Here is a 20,981-nt window from a genome sequence, read left to right on the forward strand (position 1 = left end):
TCGTACATGCAGATTTTCTGAATTAGTGAATGGCTTTGAATAAAACATTTTTGTTTTGTAGCTATTTGTACATAGTAACCTGGACAGGATCCAAACTATATTTGATTTTTATGGCTTCTAAGTTGCTGAAGTTGATAAACAATAAATAAATTAGCTGGACAGCTAAGGTACAAACAACGCAAGTTTGGCTCGTCCACCGACGGTTCCGTAAAAAAATTGGAGGTCCCGAGCTTTTTCTGAAATTCAACCATAGCTTAATCAGAGCCCTTCATCTGATACCTCACTAGAACTATGGGCTTTAATACCAAGTTTTATATACATGTATGTATGTATGTACATGTATAATAAATATATATTTAATTATAAATGTAAAATAATTTTAAAGAGCAAATTCAATTTATCTGACTATTAAACTAAATCTATCTAACTTTTCCTCTCGATAAAGTTCGCAATGTCATGATGCAAAAGGTAGTTCTCTAGATAATTAAAATAGCGCTGTAACGGAGTGCTATCGAGTGGAAGCGATGGACACCACTCAAATATTACCTTGCTCTACTAATAAATTTCTCAAGAACTTTCTCTTGAGTTCTACGATACATTTATACTATAATTTGATTTGCGTTAATATAAAAGACATAAGGAGCTGAAAGAGAAGATTGAGGATTTTTTTATTATTATTTCAAAAATAATATTATAATTGAATATATGCAAATGCATAAATAAATAAAAATAAATTGCGTGCCGATTGGCGGGACTCAACGCCGCGATGTGCCTCGACACCAGAGCGAAGAAATAAAAATATGAATTTAAATAAATATTTCATTTCCTCGAGTTCGGATCTAACCCACAACCAGTCGCGTTTTCAGGAAATCACGGGGCCGTATGTCTGAGTATTTGGTTTAAATTTCAACTCGATATCTTCAAGCGTTTCTGAGATAAAATCTCTTGACAAACATACAGACAGACAGACGGACAACAAAATGATAAAGGTTTAAGGCTTTTTTTCTTAAAAGGTATGGAACCCTAAATATCTATTAAGTCAAACTTGTTACGAATGAAGTCATATGTCATACGAATTTTGTTCGCCTAGTCAAGTAAATTCAAATGACATCTCTTAGCCTAATATAAAATTGAACCAAGAAATATATGTTTTAAATATTGAACTTCAAGTATTGCATCACGATAACAACTGCATTGAAAATGTCGACAGCAGGTATAGCTCTTGGAGATATAAAACATCGGAAGAGTTTCAAATGAAAGTTTGTATCATACGTGTAATAAAAAGTATTTGAATTTCTCGGCTGCAACGTTATTTGGCCTCGCAACCTGAAATTGGATTGTAGATTACTTCATCATGTCGCTTACAAACATTACGTTGTTTTTAAACATCACATACTTTCTCATGACGATAAATAATCAATTTTATTTATATTAGAGATGTAAATTTAAATTACTTATAAGTATTATTCAAACTTTGTAATTATTATTAAAACACTGTAGGCACTGAAGTTTCATATGTAGTAGGTTGTTATATCAATTATATAGCATAATGCTCCAAACGAAAATGCTCTTTGAATGAGACAAAGTTCACAGCGTATTGTGGTCATTGTAAAATATCCACATAGCGAAATTCGTAGTTTTCTTTTAATAATAACTTAATAACTCACTAAGCACTATTATTAAAGTTTAAAACTTTTTCAGTTGTAATGTAACCACAATATAATTTTAATGATACATGACACTTCTATTTTATATTATATTCAACGTAACTAACTACTTTAACCTATCCGACAAGTCCAGATATGTCGATATTTTTTCTGGCTTCGACTATTTATTGTATTTCCCGTAGACCCTATATTATGTAGGTGTACGTAAAGTTTTCATTTATGTGCGTCATTCTAATGTCTATTTAAGTACTAAAATATTGAAAAAGCTCGTTTAACATCAACTCGATTAGGGATGAAGATGAATCTTAATTACCCGCATCTTCTATAAGAGATTTTAAGATGTGGAATGAAAGATTGAATACATAAATAATATTTTTGGAGAGCTAGTAAACACACTTAAGAATAGCAAAGGTTGTTCAGCTAAGCACATATTATTTTTTAGCTTCTCGCTGTATCCCGTACATAGCAGGCACAGACTAATACTATCATTTTAGGTTATATGTTTTGCAGAATAAAACTTAAAACAATATAAAAAAATGAAGTAGCTAATAAATATGATAAAAGTGAATGACAAGTTGATAACATTTTATAAAAGGGTTCATGGGCCTTTTATTTCAAAGAGGTTCAAAGAGGCGAAATCTAATTTAATTACATTCGTTAGCCTTTTCTCACTTATCCCTTGGCTTCTGATCCTTTCATGTTAAACACGTGTTTTGGTTACTTGAATAAAGCGATTCTCAAAATCTAAAGATCCGTCAATAGCACAGCTACTTTTATTTTTTTATATATATAATTGCATTTTTATGAATTCATAAGGCACACATAAAACTATACTGTTAGGGAAATCATTCGAAATTGTAGTTATGTAGCCTATTACTTTAGAGACGGATTGTACTTAGAAATATTGTTGCTTTATGATTTGTACATATATTTTTTTGAGACGGAGTAGGCAGAGGTTTGTAGTGTTGAGATCTTTCGTTCCCCATTTTCCGTCAAATTTTGGAGGCAATGCGTGTTGAGTGACGGAACTCAACGCTGTGCTTTGCGTCAACACCAGAGCGAAGTTATGAAAATATTAAATATTTTATTTTCTCGAGTGAGAATAAATCCCACAGCCATAAAATATTTGAAAAGTATAATATATTGTTTCTTTTAAACTACGTACCACACATAAACATTGTAAATATCGACATATAAATTGCGCGACATATAAATCGAATATTTTTATAATTTGTCTCATTAAGTATATCGCAATGAACAATCTTTTCATGTTACGTTTACACACTTGCCGGAGCTCAACGAGCGTCCAGATTTCATCTTTGCAAGGTTTGCAGCAACCTCTCATATATTCAGTCTCACCTCACTCATGAGTTCGAACGAAATTCGGATGTATTTTGCCACACGAAGTAATAAAAAAAAATACATTGATATATAATTATATAAATACAACATTAACAAATATTGAATATTAAGTAGACGGGGAACTTTATGAGGAAGGCATCATGTAAGAGGCGGATTAAGTTAGGGCAAGCGAATAGGAAGTGAGAAGGGCAACCGTCACCTTGGCGACATTCACACAATGAGTGGTCGTCATATTATGTCGATCCGATCCTGATGGATCTTAGTCAGGTGTACATGCATGTCTAAAGCGCAAGCGACAAATAGTTAATAAAAAGCTGAAATAACTTCGACATCCACGGCTATCATTCTTGCATGAAGGAACATACTAACTCGTACACAACGGAACACTGGTCCAGTACGGCAACTCTCGCAAGCTGTCAAAACTCACAAACCAAGTCATTTACACACTTGCATTTGTTGACGCGGGGCAGGGCAGGGCTCAGAAAGCATGTAAACGTAACATTATATACACCTTAAAATGTTACCTAAATAAATAATTATTTTTTTAACTTTAATATAATAAATGGAAAACGGAGTGTTTTAACACTAGGTTGCCTCTGCCTACCCTGATGGGTGTGACATACAGCGTGAAGAAAAAATACTTTAATTTAATATTTTCGAACGTTTCTATGTTGGAAAAGTTATTCGACATAATTATGTTATAATGCCCTCATAATTTTTAAAAACGCGTTATACTCCTCATAGGCCTACTAATGTAACACAATAACGCTTTCTCACAACAAAAAAATCATTTAGATAATTAACAGCAAATGGTATGGTATGGTTTTGAGTCAAGCGAATTGACAATCTGTCGAGTGTCGACTGTCAAACTCATTGCTTAAGCTATTTTATAGGGGATTAAAATTATTGTATTTAAAACGATTAAATGTTTAATTTACTTATAAAACTATATATTTAAAATGTAATTTTGAGAATATTTATTTAAATATAATAAAAATCAAATTTAAAAAATTGGCACTAAAAGAAAGTATTGATCAAAACGTTGTGTTATCAATTTTGTGTTTGTTATTAAATTAGATAAAGTTGTTGTAAAAATGACGGATAATAAAGCTTTAGTTATGGCTTCCACAAATGGACTTCTGGATAAATCTAAAGAGCTTCAAAAAGAAATCCTCATGGAAAAGCTAAGATCTAAAACGTCACAGTATAAAAATTTAAGTGAAACTTCCAAAGCTGTTCGTATGGCGATGCTGGTAAGCTTTTTGCACCATATGTAAATTGATATGTAAATTTATTGAAAAATTACTGTATTAAATGTATATATAAAAACCATTATATACATAATAATGCAATATACATTTCAAAATCACATTAAACCTTTATTTAATTAAAATAAATTATTTTTAAACCACTATTATTCTTCATGAGGCCATTCGTGGTGCAGGGGCACAAAGTGTGACTGTAAACCGATTGGTTCTATCCCCACTCGAGGAAATGAAATATTTATTTAAATTTATATTTCCATTTCTTTGCTCTGGTGTTGATGTAATTTGCAGTGTTTAGGCCAGCCATTTCACATGCAATGACTCCAGAATTTGGTGAAAAGTGGAGAATGGAGGTTCCCTCTGCCTACAATGCTATGTTCTGGATACAGTGTAAAGCTGATTTGTTTACTATGATATTACTGATGAATTTATTTACTACTTTTCATTTATCCTTTATTTAACAGGACAATAGATGGGCCGTAGACAATGCTGATCGTATGATCCTACAAAAATGCCTTGACAGCCTTCAACATTGCATTAAAGTTAGCTCTTTACAGAGTCTCTTTGAAAGGCTAGAATGTCTTTCCAGGCAGCTTGGGTATGTTTGAAAAGTTGATAATGTTTATAATATTAAATGTACTGATCTTTTTACAAATTTTTTTTGCATTTCAGACTCAAATTTGTGGTGGGCACCTCTGGTGTAAATTTATTTATTTCTTCAGATATGTTTTATTTGGAAATATTATTTGAATCTTCAGGGTCAGTCAAAGATGTCAAAATTCATCATGAGGGGAAGGTAAGTAAAGTTCTACTCTTATAATTGCTTAAATTGATTTATTTTATTGTGATCAATATATTAATTATTTGAATAAAGTAAATATATATACACATATATTTTAATTAGTTTTTTTTGTCATTGTGCCTTGTGTGTAACATACAATACAATATAATTATAATTACAGATTGAACAACAAAGTTGTGAAGAACTTGTTCAATGTATATCACGTGGAGATTTTGCTGACTTCACAGCGCAATTAGAGGGACTTACAGCTGTCTATCAATTAAATGCTGAAAAGAAAGTGAGTATGGCTTGAATTTTTTTCACAGTACAAAATATAAAAACAGCTTTGTAATTATGGTACAGTATCTATACATCAAATAATTTCACTATTACTACTTTGACTTCATTAGTGAAGAGATTTATATCAATTATGATAATATGTTGCTTATTAAGTTTCAATAAGTTTTTTTATATAATGCCAAAAACAATTATTTCCAAAGTGCACTCTTTCTTTACAAATACAGACTCAAAGTTTTATTAAATAAAGGCTGCAAAATTCTCTGCCTTTTTATTAATTCTGCTTTCATTCTAGTAATATATTCTACATTTTAAAACACTTTTATTTAAGTTATAAAATTGCTCCAGAACTTGGCTGAAAGTGGGCAGGGAAAAATATATTTAAGACACAACTAACCACTTCAAAATTTACAAAAATGTTGTTAAAAATTGTAAAAGCTTATTAGTGAAATTTATTTCTATTTGTTATACATATTATGAATTACTTTTTTCATCTTCTTTTAGTCTAAATAAAAACGATAAATATTTTTACCTTTCTCTGCCTTAAGATTGCCTGGCAGAAATTGCTATTAAGCAATAAGGCTGCCTTTTGTACATTTATATATTTCATTGTATTTCTGTGTCTTTTCTTGAGTGTACAATAAAGAGTTATTATTATTATTATTTTTATATATAATGACTACTATTTTTAACCATTATTTCTTTAGGTAAAATGTAAAGCATTTAGCGCACTTCAAAGTTTAGAAGAAGATCTATGTACATTACGCCAATTGCAAAGTATGATTAAAGATCCTTGGGCTCAAGTACACAAGAGTCCTATAGGCTTCTTGCAAAAACGAAGAGGAGGTATGTAAAATTAATAATTTCATATTTATAACATTCTTATAGTTTTATTCTACACTTACAAAATAATTCTAAAAAAGTATTTCATTTTATTTATTTTTTTAAATTATTTTTCATTTCATATTTCATGTATTATTTGACTCATTTTAAATACATATGTATTTCTATTTCTCTAGTAAATACAATACAGTAAAACCTTATTTTACCAGATTACATCATTAATAGATTGAAAATGTCCAATAATCTGGCACCTCCCAAATATAATTCTTAGAAACATTTGAGACAAAGTTCTTTCAGGCTACAATGAGCAGCATATAATTATGCAATTAGTTAATTGCGACTAGGCACAGCTTCTGATTGTAAGCGCAATAGTTATGGATTCAATTTCCATTTCCTTGGTTAATTATTTTCATGTGTTGCTCTGGTTACAAGACAAAGGATGGCGTTGGTTTCTTTTTGCCTACCCTACTATACGCGGGATACAATGTTAAAATAAAAACAAAATAACATGTTACCATTATAAAAAGCCAGTGGATTATTAAAAAAAATATATTATTTTAAATGTAAAATTGTATGTACTATTCAATCCAGTAATTCAAACATTTTAATAATATGGAACTATCTGGTCATTTATGCTGGATTAGTGAGATTCTGCATACATTTTGATACTTTAGATCATAGCATAAAAAAATAGCAAATGTCACACTAATATAAAATTATTTCAGGGCATGCTATGCGCCTTACATATTTTGTCTCACCGTATGAGCTATTAGACAAAGACAAAGGCTTGCAACCACTTACAGTAGAGCTACTGACTATGGGGAAACCTTCGGTTTCCAGTGGCCTCGCTTCCTTGGTAGCACCTTCTCATACACCAATAGGGCATTCTGCGACTGTACTTCTAGAAGGATCTACAGCAAATAAATTGCAATTATCACCAATTATATCTGGACAGCGTAGTGCAAAAGGGTATGTATGCGCAAAAGTGGCGTCGCCCACTTAAACTTGTTGTTATATTATAGCTGAATTATACAATCTTTTCATAAATTGTAGTCTAAGTGTTAAAATGATGTATAAACTGCATTACTGTAAAGTTTCACATAAATCCTTTCAGTAGTTTTTGCGTGAAATTGGAACAAACATCCACCCTTACAAATTTTCGCATTTATAATATTAGTTTAGAGTTTGTTTATTACTAGTTTGTTTATTATATGTGTGGGATTTTTATGTACAGCAATTTTATATAATTTATGTATTGGTAATTGTTTTTATTTTTAGTACATATGTCAAGTCACCAAGGTATTTAAGTAACAGACAGATTAGTTTAAAAACAATTATTTGTGTTCCGTCAATTTGCAAAGCAAAAGTTTTCTTCAGGCAAAATTATATAAAATATAGATACCTGCTGGTATTTTAGTAAATGCTGCATTATTATTATATTACTATATGGTTATTACTTCCAGTACAGTCGGCGAGTCGTGACCATTCTGAAGTTAGCTGTAGATCGCTGCCTAATTTAATTTACAATTTTTCGTACTTTGATTTTTCTCTTCTTGAGTGAACAATGCGTTAAAGTTCAGAATGCCTAACTTCAGAGTGTATAACTCTAACTTATAAAATATGCAAAAGTATGAAATGTTCCTTAACACATAACTTTGTTTCAGAAGTGGTCCGATATATGCCAAGCTTGTACCTCAGAATAGTGCAATGTTGCCAGCTTGCTTTACACTTAAGCTTTCACAGCCAACCCCACTTTGCGCCGGACTTGCAAAACTAATTCATGCGACAACTGAGGTAAGGAAAAGAATATTTTTTATACCCGAATATATTTGGGTAGCCAGAAGGAACCTAGTATTCCTTTCCCCACTTTCAGCTGAATTTTAGAATCATTGCGTATTGAGAACCGGGACTTAACGCCGTGCTTTATTTTTTTACCACAGCGAGGAAATTAAAATATTGTATTCCTTCGGCTGGGAATCGAAACCACAACCTACGTGATTACAGTCAGACTAGATAGTTCTATATAACATAAAAACTTATATTTAACATTAAGTACTCGAGTACGCACATACTTATGTTTAACAACAAGCACAAGCGTGTAGCTGTAAACGTGACGGTTGTGGGTTTGATTCCCATTCGGGAGAATGAAATATTTATTATTATCATTTCACCGCTCTGATGACAAGACAAAGCGCGGCGTTGAATTCCGCCACTCAACACGCAATGTCAAAAGAATTCAGTGGAAAATGGGGAACGGAAGTGTCCTAATGAGTAATGTCTTAACAATAGGTCACCAAGTTCCCTCTACCCTGCTATATGCGGGATACAATGAAAAAACGAACGAGGAGTTAAAACAACAAATAGTATTATTTTTTTCTTATTCTACATACTATTTTTTTTAACAATATTGCAGGTAGAGATAGCAGGGGACTGGGCAAACGCTAAACCGATGCTAGGTTTAGTGGCGCAACAAGCTTATAACAAACTAGAGCCCGGCAAGACAATCGAGTTGAATCTCAGCAAAGGACTTTTTGTGGTACCTAATTTTATTTTAGCTTCACGCTGTATCCTGCATATAACGAAAACATTATTTATTTTTTTTTTTTTATCGGGAATCGAACCCACAACAGTCACGCGTTTGTGCCGCTGCGCCACGATAGCCTCGGTAACGGTGGTAATTTAATATGAAAATTAATTAATTATAAAAATATAAGAGTTAAAGCAATTTTAAATGCTGAATGAAGTAAATAAAACAATAAATCTTTGTTATTATCAAAGAAATATTTATTTTTAAAGTATTTTCATGTAAAGGTATTTCTACGTAAATAAGTATACAATATATTCTATTATCTGGAGTTTCCATTATCCTAACGCCTAATGACACCAAATAGCCCGTTTAATAAAGTTTTTACTATAATAAAATATTACAGAACCTCCCAGAGCAGTGGCAGTGTTATTTCCTTTGCGAAACGCGCGGCCTCGACGGGTGCGTCGTCACCAGCGTGCCCTTCACGCACTCGTCGCACGTGCCACCGCTACTCGCCGCGCTCCGACAACAGGCGCTGTTCAATGAGCTCATAGCTAGCTGTGTGAGACTACAGTCTAAGCAGGGTAGCCTTATTAATTTTTAATTTCACGCTGTTTCCCCCACTTAGCGAAGGAACCCTGGAAACCTAGTATTGAGACACTTCCATTCTCCACTTTAGGCTGAATTCTTAGGATATTGCGTGTTGAATGACGGAAATTTGCCTTATTACCAGAGTGAGAAAATGAAAGGTTTAAAATATTTCATTCCCTCAGTGGCAATCAAAACCAAAACCGTAACGTTTAAGTTGCGCCGAGACGGTCTCTTTTATTACTTATTGGAGTTTGTTTAGATTTTTATGTATGAACTGATATGAATTAAGACGATTATGTTGCAAATGTGAATTACTCAGTTATTACTCAGTCATATGTTATTTTAATAGAGAACTTAGAACATCATTTTCAATAATCACAAAAAGTTTTTGACAGCATGGCGTTATCGTTCTATACTTAAATGGCACAAATTGCCCACAGTAATGGAGTTAGAGAACGTTCTGATGTTCGAAGTGAGCGCGTTGTCATGGCAACACATCTCCATATTCCTGGAGTACCCCCTGGACGAGAGCATGGCCACCGTGGAGCTGGAACTGTCGGACCCGGCCGCGCCGCGCGCCTCCGTCTACACGCTGAACACGCCGCCGCGGGAACACGTCGACGATTATATCACTAAAGTACTGCAGAAGAGCCATTCTATACCTATTACGCTCAGGTATGTCGTGTTTTCTTGTTAATCTTTAATAGTGTTCTTCTATTCTTATTTTCTTTATTAATACTATACAACTGTTTGGTTGATGGCGTTAGAACTATCAAAGATTAGGTCGTAGCGACTACTTATTTGTATTAAATTTTTTTTTATGATGAATAGTCAATTTATCGAGGAAATCTATATAACATCATGTTAACAATTTCAATGTAACTTCTGTATTCTACTGTATTCGTATAATAAACGCATTATATATGTCTTTTGTATAAATAATTAGAAACAGCTAATAATATTACACTATCCTACATATTCAAATAGGAATTAAATAAAATTCAAAAGTGCATAATGCAAATGTCTTAATAATTGAAACTTTAAAAATGTGCATATTTAAGTGAACAAAATAATAATATAAATGATTAGTAAATATTAAGTACAAATAAAAATACAGTTTATTGAGAAATCCCTATATAGCTGATCCCTATATAACAGATTATTTGTAACTAGATATTATATACCTATTTATATATATACCCATTTATACTGTTTAAGAATATTTACTGCTGAAACTACAAATGTATTATTCCATACATTTGTAGTTTCAGCAGTAAATATCAATTGTATTTGTGCAGGATAACTGTCACTCTATTTTCTTTATTGTAACATTGACATTGAAAAGAGCATCCAGTGTTTGTTCCCGGCTCTTCTTAGTAGAACTACATTCCAAGCCGGTTGTAGCGCTATATATCGACGATTTAAAAGTTCTTACTAAAGTCTATTTGAACAAAGTTCAAAATATTTCGAATATTACGTTATTTACATTTGACACGTTAATTTTTGATTAAAATTAATTTATTACTCGACTTGTATTCACAAATTACGTCACACGTTCAAAGGAAGTTAAAGGCAGGGAGTCGAAGGCGGGAGGGGAAGAAGTGTGACATTTCAGAATGCAATATCTTTGCCTACCTTGCTACGTGCTATGCTGTGGATACAGGGAGAAGCTAAAACAAAACACAATTTCCAGATCTCTAGTGAAAATCTGGGAGCGTGAGAAAAAACAAATTAACGGTAGCTACTCAGCTCTGGAGTCAAATTTTAGCTGTGGCCTGGGGGGCATCGACCCCGGGGGTGACGTGAAGCACGAGCCACATGGCCGCCTGTACCCCGCCAACGTCAGCCACCCGCATCAGGGCGGTAAGTTAATTTTATTTAGAGTAGGCAGAGGGAACCTAGTGTTAAAACACTCCGTTCTCCATCCACTCGATCCTCATTTCCAAGATATAGTGTTAAATATCGAAGGTGAACGTTTTTGTCTCATAATACGTACATAATAAATCAGTAGAAAATGTATTTCTATCTCCCGGGATAATAAAAATATTTCGTTAATATAGTATTTATAATGATTCTTAAAATTGGCACAGGCACATATCTGTCCGAGCAGCAGCATCATTTATCAATGATGTGTCAAGATTCCAACACGAGTGAGTCTAAGCCACAAATGGAGGAACGAAAATCAAAAAAGCGTAAAGCGGAAACTTCATTATGGCCGACCAGCCAGAAGAAGGGAAAACCTGGCATGAATGACCTGATGGACTCTGACAGTGAAAGTGATAACTCAGAAGGTTATGGCAATGATGAAAACACAATGAATAGTAATTCTACAAATGATGATATAGAAGGTCGAGAGTCGTCAGTTTCACAGAATGAATTTGCTTCGGACTTAGAACTTTCTGGAATGGACGCGACAGACGCCCTCGGTGGACAGGATAACAGAACATCGTCTGATATGGATAACTCTAACGATGGAGATGTGGAAGAAATGATCAGGTATGTACTATTAGAATAAGATTATAAATAAATAGGCAAAATTATTAATATACTAGGGGACGCGCGCAGCTTCGCCTGCTTTTTTGCACCCTTAGGTGAGAATTCGAATAAACTATGAAGCACGTGTTCAATGAAATATTTTTAAGAGTCTAAAATTCAAATTTTATAAAAATCTGTGCCAATTTAAAGGTTTACTACTTTAAAAATATGTATTGTATGGTAATGTTTAGTATATCGTTTTTTAATTTTTCGTTTTTCATGTTCAAGCTGTTTCCCTCATAAAATAAGAGAACCTAGTGTTAAAATCCTTTATTCTTATTATTCACATAATATATGAGATTAAATATCAATTTAAATTTATTTATTTAAACTTAAAATTTTTGTTTAACATTATTACAGGAATCCTTTTCACAAGTCTGAGCACAAAAGGCAAAAACTGAAAAGTAAAGATGAATCACGTAGCAGAAGTACATCGTCATTGTTACTGGATCTCACTGATGGGAAGTCATACATGCCATCGTCCGTCAGCATTACACCTATAGGCACGACTTCCGGTGCACCCAGTTCCGGTTCTGGTTCTAATATTTCATCTATGATATGTCTCGATCGAAGACCCGGGATTGAAATTATACCAATAACGGCGGCTACACCAGCTGCATTACCTAGTTCGATAACAATAACTCCTATAACGTCGTCACAAATAAAATCCATGGATGATCGTATTAGGTCCGATAAAAAATCAAGTAAATCGGGTGAAGAGCGCAGTAAAGAGAAAAAGAAAAAACGTCGTAGAGATGATTCTATGGGCCCACCAGAGAAAATTCCACCCAAACAAGACCCACTAACTAAGCCTGTGTCAGTGAGCATTAAACCTACAGACGGCTCACCAATGCGCCCTACTTCCCCAAACTCCATATTACGAAAATTTAGTCCAAGTCCAACACATGGTCGATCAGTGTCGATAACTAAATCACCTAGTCCTAGCAGTGTGAAGAGCATGGGAAAGCCTTCAGGGACTTCAAGCCATCACAGTAGTCCGAGGCACTCGCCAGTACAAAATAGCCCAAAACATTTACCTGGTTATTCAAGTCCAAAAAACCACAGTATTTCTTCCCCAAAACATAGTTCTTCCGGTTCGGGGAAGCCTAGCATGTCCACTTTGAAATCGGCGACGAGTGGTTCCCCATCCGGCAAATCTGGCACGACAGGGTATGATTTGACAAAAAAAATTTCAAAGGAAAGCTACAGTTCTAGTTCCATGACATCTAGAGATAAGGAAAAGAAACATTCCAGTTTATCTTTTTCTAGTTCAGATAGAAGTAGTCCTAAATTAAAAAACCCAATGAAACTTAAACAGTTAGAAATTACCCCAGTCTCGTGCGATAGTCCCATGACTGAACCTTTAATATCACCACCTAATGTTGAAGTCAACAAATCTAATGCTCCCAGTCAAGCTCGAAATAGAAAAGGTTCTCTGAGTGCCGTCATAGATAAACTCAAATCCGCTCAACACTGTGGCACTGATTCTGAAATCACAGTAAAGCCCAGCTCCTCCAGCAGTACAAAATTTTCAGATCCTAAAATTAGTGCTACTAGTAGTAGTATGAAGCTTAGTGAAAGTAACAACCAGGAATATATGGTCAAACCTAGCTCAGATGGCATGAAAATAACAATAAACAAAACTAGGTCCAAAGAGTCATCGAGTAGTAGTTCTAAATTAAACTACTCTAGCTCCAGTTCCGGCAAACAATCGTCTCCTCAACTTACCCCACCAAGCCAAGGCTCACCCAAGACTCATACTGGCTTAAAACCAGGGGTTATAAGTGGGCCTGCTTCTAAAAAAACCCAGGTATTGCAATCATCCAAGTCAGCGAGCCTTTCCTCAAGTTCAACCCCTCCTAAAGCAAATATGAGCCCCTCAGACCAATCTAATTCTAGTGGTAGCGGCAGTGCTACAAAAGTGCCTTATTCTAAGTCCAGTAGTAGTTCAGCTGGTATTAACTTGTCTAAATCCGCCTCTAAGTCTAGTTCAGGATCTCCTAAAAGCAGTAGTGCTGATCTTGCCAAAATCATAAGAGACCGAGATCGTGAAAAAGCCAGGACGAAGCTAATGAGCAATTCAGAAAAGTCTATTTTTTCCTCGAAATCTGAGCGACACTCAAGTCCTAGTAGCTCCAGGGATGACGTAGACGGAGATCGCTTTAAAAATGCAGCTAAAGACGCTAATTTTCTTGTCGAAGGATTGATCAAGCCACTCGACACCAGCAGGTTTCAAATTCCTAAAAAAAAGAATCAAAATACTCCTGATAAAAATAGTCCAGTTTCGCAATACGACAGTCGCTCTATGGTTAACGATTTCGCCCGTTCTATGGATCAGAGCAAATATGGATTTCCTCATTTTGACAGTCAAAATCGCAGCGTAGATTCTATGCAAAAATCCGCGTACCCATTAAACGTACCTAAACCTTTATTGAACATGGGTGGGTTGAGCCCAAAAACGGTGGCTCCAAACAAGTCGGACCAGTCGGAATATACTAAGACGCTTTCGGAAAGTATATCGAAGGGGGAAAGTCCGCAACGGAGCAAGGACGACTCAAAAGAGGGATTCTCGGGCTCGTATCCCATGATGCCAATAGATTATAAAACGGATATGGCAAAGGGTTTTCCCGCACCTAAGGGAAGTTCAGAAGATAGGAAAGGTGCGGACTCTTGCATGAAACCCCCCGCAAGTGGCACAGTCGCTAGGAGTGGAGCCACAACACCGCAAGAAGCTGCCGAGATGCTGTTAGATTTTTCATCTTCATCGGGTAGTAAAGTGTCTGGGATGGTGGCTGTCCGGCCGGTGTACCCCGCGTCGCCAGCTCTCTTACAATTAGCGAAAAGTCCAGCCCCTTCTCCTCTCGTAGCACCCTCACCCCACTCTAACTCACCATGTATTACTGACGACGAACTCATGGACGAGGCACTAGTGGGACCCGGGAAATGAATTTTATTACTATTTTCATTTAAATTAAAAGACAACAAGTTCTTATTTTATTATTTATAAATGCTCTGAAACTAAAGTGCTTATTTATTTAGCGTTATTTAAAATACATATATTTTAAGTTTAAATATTTAGTATGGGATGAGATAAACACCAAAGTACTGGGATATCAGTTAAGACTAACTACGAATTTTGGAAGAAGGTGGTTGTGTATTAATTTGTATTTAAGTATCTTTATACTCGTATACATGACATTATAACCATCTTAAGTAAATGTATTAAGCGTCATTCATTTGAAATTAACTTTACAAAAAAATATAAACTGATTATTCACCCTCTTAATATATTTGTAATTTATTTACATTGAAAAGTTAAATTATGAAAATTGTATACAATATGTCGTGATAGGTGTAAGCAGATTGAACTTTGAACGTGAAAATGTTATTTACGTAACTGGCGTAGTAATAACAGTGTAGTTCATTGTATATTATGCTGATGCTATTCATACTATGCATAATAAAACGTGTTTAATTGTATTTTGATAGTAATAATTGTTCATTTTCCACTAATCTATTGTGGTAACTGTTCAAAAAAATTTTAATTATTACAAAACAAACTATATTTATTATGATTTTCTTTTAAACATATGAAAATATCATTTAAAAATGTTTTCTACATTAAATACAAATGCTGTCCAAAATATAGATAATAAAGTAATTAGTTTAAAAAAAATTGACCAATTGCCATGAAAATACAAACATACAATGTAAAATGTATGTTAAATGTTTAAAGTGTAAATAGATTGTATTCTTATTATCAATTGCGAAATCCATAAATCGATCAGGCATACATTAATTTACATGCTATTTATACTTAAGAAAAGTTTAACAATAAATAATATAATGAAAACCACTCTGCTTTTTTATTTCATTTATTTAATACTATGAATAATCCGACGTTTACATGCTTATAAAATTTAAATAGTAAAGTATAATTATAATTTAAATATTTTTTCTTTCTATGTCTCAATAATATCTTAGAGAGCTTGGATAGTATCCATAATAAGGATAGAAGTAATAATATCTTCTGTAGGCATATGGTCTTTTATAATATCTTCTTGATGCATACGGTTTTTGAGGCTTAAGAGGTTTATGCTTTTTTCGGAATATTGGAATTGGAACAAACCCAGCTGCTGTATCCATAATTTCGTTTGGATCCCTGTTCAGCAAGTCGTTATAATAATAATCTTCATCTCTCATTGGTACAATTTCATTGTCAAAACTAAGTACATTGGTATCTGGCGATATTAAAGTGTTATCAATTGCTGGTCCTGCGCCTAAAATTTTATCTGGATTGTTTTCTTCTATAATGATATTCACATCTTCCTCAAACTTTGGTAAATCTTCTTGAAAGGATTCAATTGTTACTGTTTTTTCGTCACGTTCTTGTTCCTTGTTACCAATGTTGGAAACTGTTAAATCATTGACCCTTGAAGTACTTTCTATCAATATCACATTTTTATCGGTCACTGTCTGTGTCAAACTTGGACTTAAAACGGAAATACTAAGCCCTACCGCTATCCAGAAGACTGGGATTTTTTTCATTTTACTGAAATCAAAAGTGAATTGTGAGAACTCAGCAGAAATGTTGTGTTTTTGGCAGTAACAATACCTTTTATTATGAATTTTCCAGGTCAAAGAAAGGCGACTTCGCTTAAATATTTAAATAAGTAATTAGACCCTAAACGTTAATATCCAAATCTAGTTCATAAAATAATGTCAGTATAATGTTATTACTTATATACATATAGAGATTTTGTATAGTAGAATATTATGTAATATTATTATTTTATAAATATATTAAGGAATCAGCCCTATTTTATGAATATTGGTGTTTATCAAGAGAAAAATTATACTTTGTTTGTTTGTAATATAAGAAATCAATAGAAAAACTTATATTAACTATCGTGGTGTGGTGCTTATCGTACAGTGTAGCTATATAGCTACGTGATGATTGAAGGTTCGACACCCATTCAAAGCTTTAATTTAAGTTTAAATTTTTATGTTTAAATATTTAATTTTATTAATAGACAAATTGTGGCGTTAAATTTCTCTGTAACATGATATCTGTGTATAGAGACCGGAGTGGTTTATGTCTCCACATTATTTACCAACGGATACCTCGTTCGTGGGAAGACGCAATAAAACAGAGATTAAAAGAATCACGTCAAATAGAAAATTATAAAAGATATTCAGATTTTAAGAGAGCATCTACATGTACGGATAAGTTGAATTAAAAATTAAAAATTGTAAATATTTTAAAATATTAATTTAAATAAATATTTTATAAGTATGTACTTACTTGTATTAGCACCTAACTCTACCGTCATACGGCCCCTGCCACGATTGGCCCCGATAATTTCTTCTTTGTGCTCGTGCCTGTTCCCGTCTCTCTTTCAATCTTTTCATGGCAAACCGAGGCAAGAAAGGATGAGATTCAGCCGTTTCCATGACTTCATCTTCAGTGACTAATGCAGCATTTTCTTCTCCTGTTGGTTTCGCTTCATTTTTAATTACAATTAATAAGAAAGCAGCCGCAAATAAGCAAATTACTTTTAAAGACATTTTACTTATTTTATAATGTTAATTATTCGCAATTATTTTCTATTGCAGTGTATACGAAGCTGGCTAATCCCAATGTAATCTCTGAGGTCTCGGTCGGTCATTATATAGGAGTCTTCAGTCGGATGACACATTAAATACATTTGTTTACAATTTGAATGTGTTTTAGGAAATATAACGGATCATCTCATCACTTCCAATTACTGTGTACTCGTTCTTAGCTATAGTAATATACATTATTTCATAAAATGCTGATATTTCAAAAAGGTAGTTTGTTATAGCTGGCACTTCTACTTATACTAAACGTATGATGTAGGTAAGTAAATAAATTTTGTATTATTAACTTATGTATTGTAATTAAATACGTTTAAAATTTGCAATTTTTCTAGAAAGTATAAAAATACTATTACATGGTAATATATAATAACTTTGATAACTTGAATTTTATGTTTATTTTGTAAACATGTATAGGTATATAAGTATTGTTAATGTAGACTTATTGGGATCTTTTCATTTTTTAAATGCAATTAAATTTTGTATTCTAATTTATTTTAGTTTTCTGTACAATTTTCTTAAGTTTCTTACAATTTTCGAGGCCATCGTGGCGCAGCGGCAAAAGGGTATGACTATAACGCGACGATTATGGGTTCGATCCCCACTCGAGGAAGCAAAATATTTATTTCCGTTTATACGCTGTTTATACGCTCTGGTGTCGAGGCAAAGTGCGGCGTTGATTTCTGCCACTCAACACGCAATGCATCCAGAATCCGGCAGCAAGTGGGGAACGGAGTGTCTTAACACTAGGTTCCCTCTGCCTACCCGGCTGTGTGCGGGATACAGCGTAAGGCTGATTTTATTTTTTTTATTTCTTCGTGTGTTTTCCATTCAACGTGATATTGGCTAAGTAAGTAATTGGTGTCCAACTGACTCATCAAATGGTCATAATCATAAAAAAAGCCTAACTGAAAAAAAAACTGAAACTATTCTTTAGAAACATTGGGCCTAACTATGAATAGAATTGTTTGGACCACACAACTATAACTGTACAGCAGTGACTCATATACGATAAATCCGTAATTAAAAACATGTGAAATCATAAATAAACTTATATTTCTTTGAAAATAACATCATTAACTATAGACCTAACAATCACAATGAGGAAGTGCATAACCAGTCTGGTGTTCCATGGCATGCCTATATACCTACTGAAGGTAGCATATTGGCAACTTTTTCAGATTTAAAATAATTATGTACCTATAGATAAATTATAAGAAAATATTAAACATTTAAATAGAGAAATGTATAAAATTTCCAATCTTAACAATCTTTACATTTTTATTTACATTTTATGTGTAACAGAACACGTTTTATATGCGATATGCGATATATGATAAAATAGACGTCTTTACATCACGTTTTTACTTCAACAATGTTTATAGGTAAAGTTATTTAAGTACTTCAGTAAAAATAATACTTGTATGTATTAGATGTAATACGATATTTCCTTTACAAATTAGTTACTTTATAAATTTCTTTCTTGGAATGTCAAGCTTAGGAAAATATCAGTCAACATTACTTTAAAATTTAAACTGAATATTTTTTTTATGATTTGGCCATGTTTTCTAATACTCTATACACTCTATTTTATTAAAAAAAAATAAACAAAAAATATTTCAGTTATCAACTTTACGTATAAAATATCAAACTAAGAAATTTATATTCAAATGAGTAATAGACGCGTCCAATAGACATACAAAATATCGACACTAAAAATATCTGCTTAAAAGAAATTATACAAAGTATTCCGACATGCTCCACGCGTTTCTTTAAATATCTCGCATTACATATCGACTGTCACTCTTGTATACGCCTTATAATAATTGTTGTAGGTATATGGCAGTTTTCACGTGATGTCTTGGAATATTACTGAGTATTATAATAGATATATTTTAGGAAATACTCTGTTGAGGCCAGTTATAGCTCTGGGGCACATCTCAGAAGTGTGTGACTATAAACGCGACTGGTTGTGGGTTCGATCCTGACTCGAGGAAATGAAATATTTAATTTAAATCAATATTTTCTTCTTCGCCCTGGTGTCGTGAGAATTCGGAGGAAAATGGAGAAGGAGTTTCTTAACACTAGGCCACCCTTCCTTCTGACCACCCTACTGCGTGCGGGATATAGCGTGAAGCTGTATTGTTGGGAACACATGAAAAGTGGAGTAATCTGCTAGTTGTTAGTTTTTTATTAAAAATATGTTTTTTGGACAGAACATTCGGTAAATAAAAATAATACTTAGTACCCCTATTTTATTTCGCTTACATGTAATCATTTTTAAATCTAATCTAATTAAATGCAATGCATGCATGAAAACATTTCTAAATCTTAGGGAAATATTAAGATATCTTGTTTAAATAAAAGCTTTTAAAAAATAAAACTGCACCTAAGTATCCATAATAATTATAATATATAGAATAAATTATTTATAATGCGCAGTACAAAAATTTAAAAACAACGAATATATCACAACAAATAAAAATATACGCTATCAACAACAGCACAATTATTAAAATGAACATGGGCATACCGATACCATTTGTAATCGTATCTGTAAACAAAATATTCGCATTGTCGTTTTTCTAAGAAACATAAACATTATATCTGTTTACACAGGTTCGAATCCTGCTTTACTACATGTTTTGCAAAGAACATAACTATTTCAATTAACATAACCAGTAGTAGGTATATATTTGAAAACATTGACACATTTACAAACCTACCTTCCCAGATAGGTATTAGTTCTATGTTGAATTTTTCACGAATATCATGAATAACAATGCGCATTTATCTAATTTTAGGTTCCGTATCTGAAAAGAAAAAATTAAAACCGTTATATGTCTGTCCGTCTGTCAAGACCATTTATCTCAAGATCGTGTGAGGTTATCAAATCGAGCTGAAATTAATATCAAATATCCAGGTCTACGGTCCCTTGCAGCACACAAAAAGCTTCTAAGTCAACGCAATCAAAAGATACGACCGTTTATAATTATGTATCGCTTCCGCTGTATATTGTATGAAATTGGTCATATTGTAGCCAGAAAATCTAAGTGCCATTATAAGACTCCATTTAATTTCAATAAAGGTTAACAAATTACTGATGCGTTACCAATCTAATCTAACAACTTTGTTACGTTTTTATAGTAACACAATATAACGGTAACCTAATTGCAAATTTTAGACGGTTTTTTAATAATTTCAAACATTACATAAGTTAAAACTTAAGAATAATTCGACTTTCGGAATTAGGACACATTATTAGGCAGCTGAATATATCAAAATATAAATAAAATATTATTGTCTTAACTACATATTAGACTAATAATCCTCAAAATTTCAGCTTTGCTAAAATGACATAGTCTGGGGGCCCTGGGATCTTAGGCTACTACTATTGAAATTCAGCAACAATAAAAATACACATATTCTTGAAGTTCTTACGAACAATATTTTAATCCAAGTAGCAGACTAAAATTTACGACATCAAATATTTT

At 33.1% G+C, this 20,981-nt stretch overlaps 2 protein-coding genes across 3 annotated transcripts; one reads left to right on the top strand and one right to left on the bottom strand.

The window, feature by feature from the left end:
- Positions 1–3,886: 3,886 nt before the first annotated feature.
- Positions 3,887–15,724, top strand: MED1 (Mediator complex subunit 1). 2 transcript variants are annotated; one of them, XM_085194181.1, is made up of 13 exons: positions 3,887–4,282; positions 4,759–4,892; positions 4,967–5,090; positions 5,257–5,373; positions 6,080–6,218; positions 6,941–7,184; positions 7,880–8,009; positions 8,629–8,751; positions 9,146–9,326; positions 9,774–10,008; positions 11,027–11,196; positions 11,424–11,829; positions 12,229–15,724. In XM_085194181.1, the coding sequence occupies exons 1-13, from the start codon at positions 4,124–4,126 to the stop codon at positions 14,813–14,815; spliced, it is 4,749 nt and encodes a 1,582-aa protein (XP_085050307.1). In that variant the 5' UTR covers positions 3,887–4,123; the 3' UTR covers positions 14,816–15,724. The 2 variants fall into 2 exon arrangements, with proteins under 2 accessions (XP_085050307.1, XP_085050308.1); XM_085194182.1 differs by having other exon boundaries at positions 7,883–8,009.
- A 3-nt stretch (positions 15,725–15,727) lies between these two features.
- LOC146533861 (uncharacterized) lies at positions 15,728–17,528 on the bottom strand. Its single transcript, XM_085194184.1, has 2 exons — positions 17,174–17,528; positions 15,728–16,420 (listed from the first exon to the last, which is right to left on the bottom strand). Exon 2 carries the CDS (start codon positions 16,414–16,416, stop codon positions 15,838–15,840), a length of 579 nt encoding a protein of 192 aa, XP_085050310.1. The 5' UTR covers positions 16,417–16,420; positions 17,174–17,528; the 3' UTR covers positions 15,728–15,837.
- Between the last annotated feature and the right edge of the window lie 3,453 nt (positions 17,529–20,981).

This window comes from Heliconius melpomene, chromosome 12 (genome assembly GCF_056956725.1).
Source record: "Heliconius melpomene rosina isolate 202511_hmr_F chromosome 12, ASM5695672v1, whole genome shotgun sequence".
Classification (NCBI taxonomy): Eukaryota; Metazoa; Arthropoda; class Insecta; order Lepidoptera; family Nymphalidae; genus Heliconius; species Heliconius melpomene.

Excerpts from the sequence above, each read along its gene's own strand:
- MED1 (XM_085194181.1), top strand. The coding sequence starts at position 4,124 with ATGACGGATAATAAAGCTTTAGTTATGGCTTCCACAAATGGACTTCTG. Across the intron at positions 5,091-5,256 it reads AAATTCATCATGAGGGGAAG|ATTGAACAACAAAGTTGTGA; the intron begins GTAAGTAAAGTT and ends TTATAATTACAG. Across the intron at positions 11,830-12,228 it reads GATGTGGAAGAAATGATCAG|GAATCCTTTTCACAAGTCTG; the intron begins GTATGTACTATT and ends ACATTATTACAG.
- LOC146533861 (XM_085194184.1), bottom strand. The coding sequence starts at position 16,416 with ATGAAAAAAATCCCAGTCTTCTGGATAGCGGTAGGGCTTAGTATTTCC.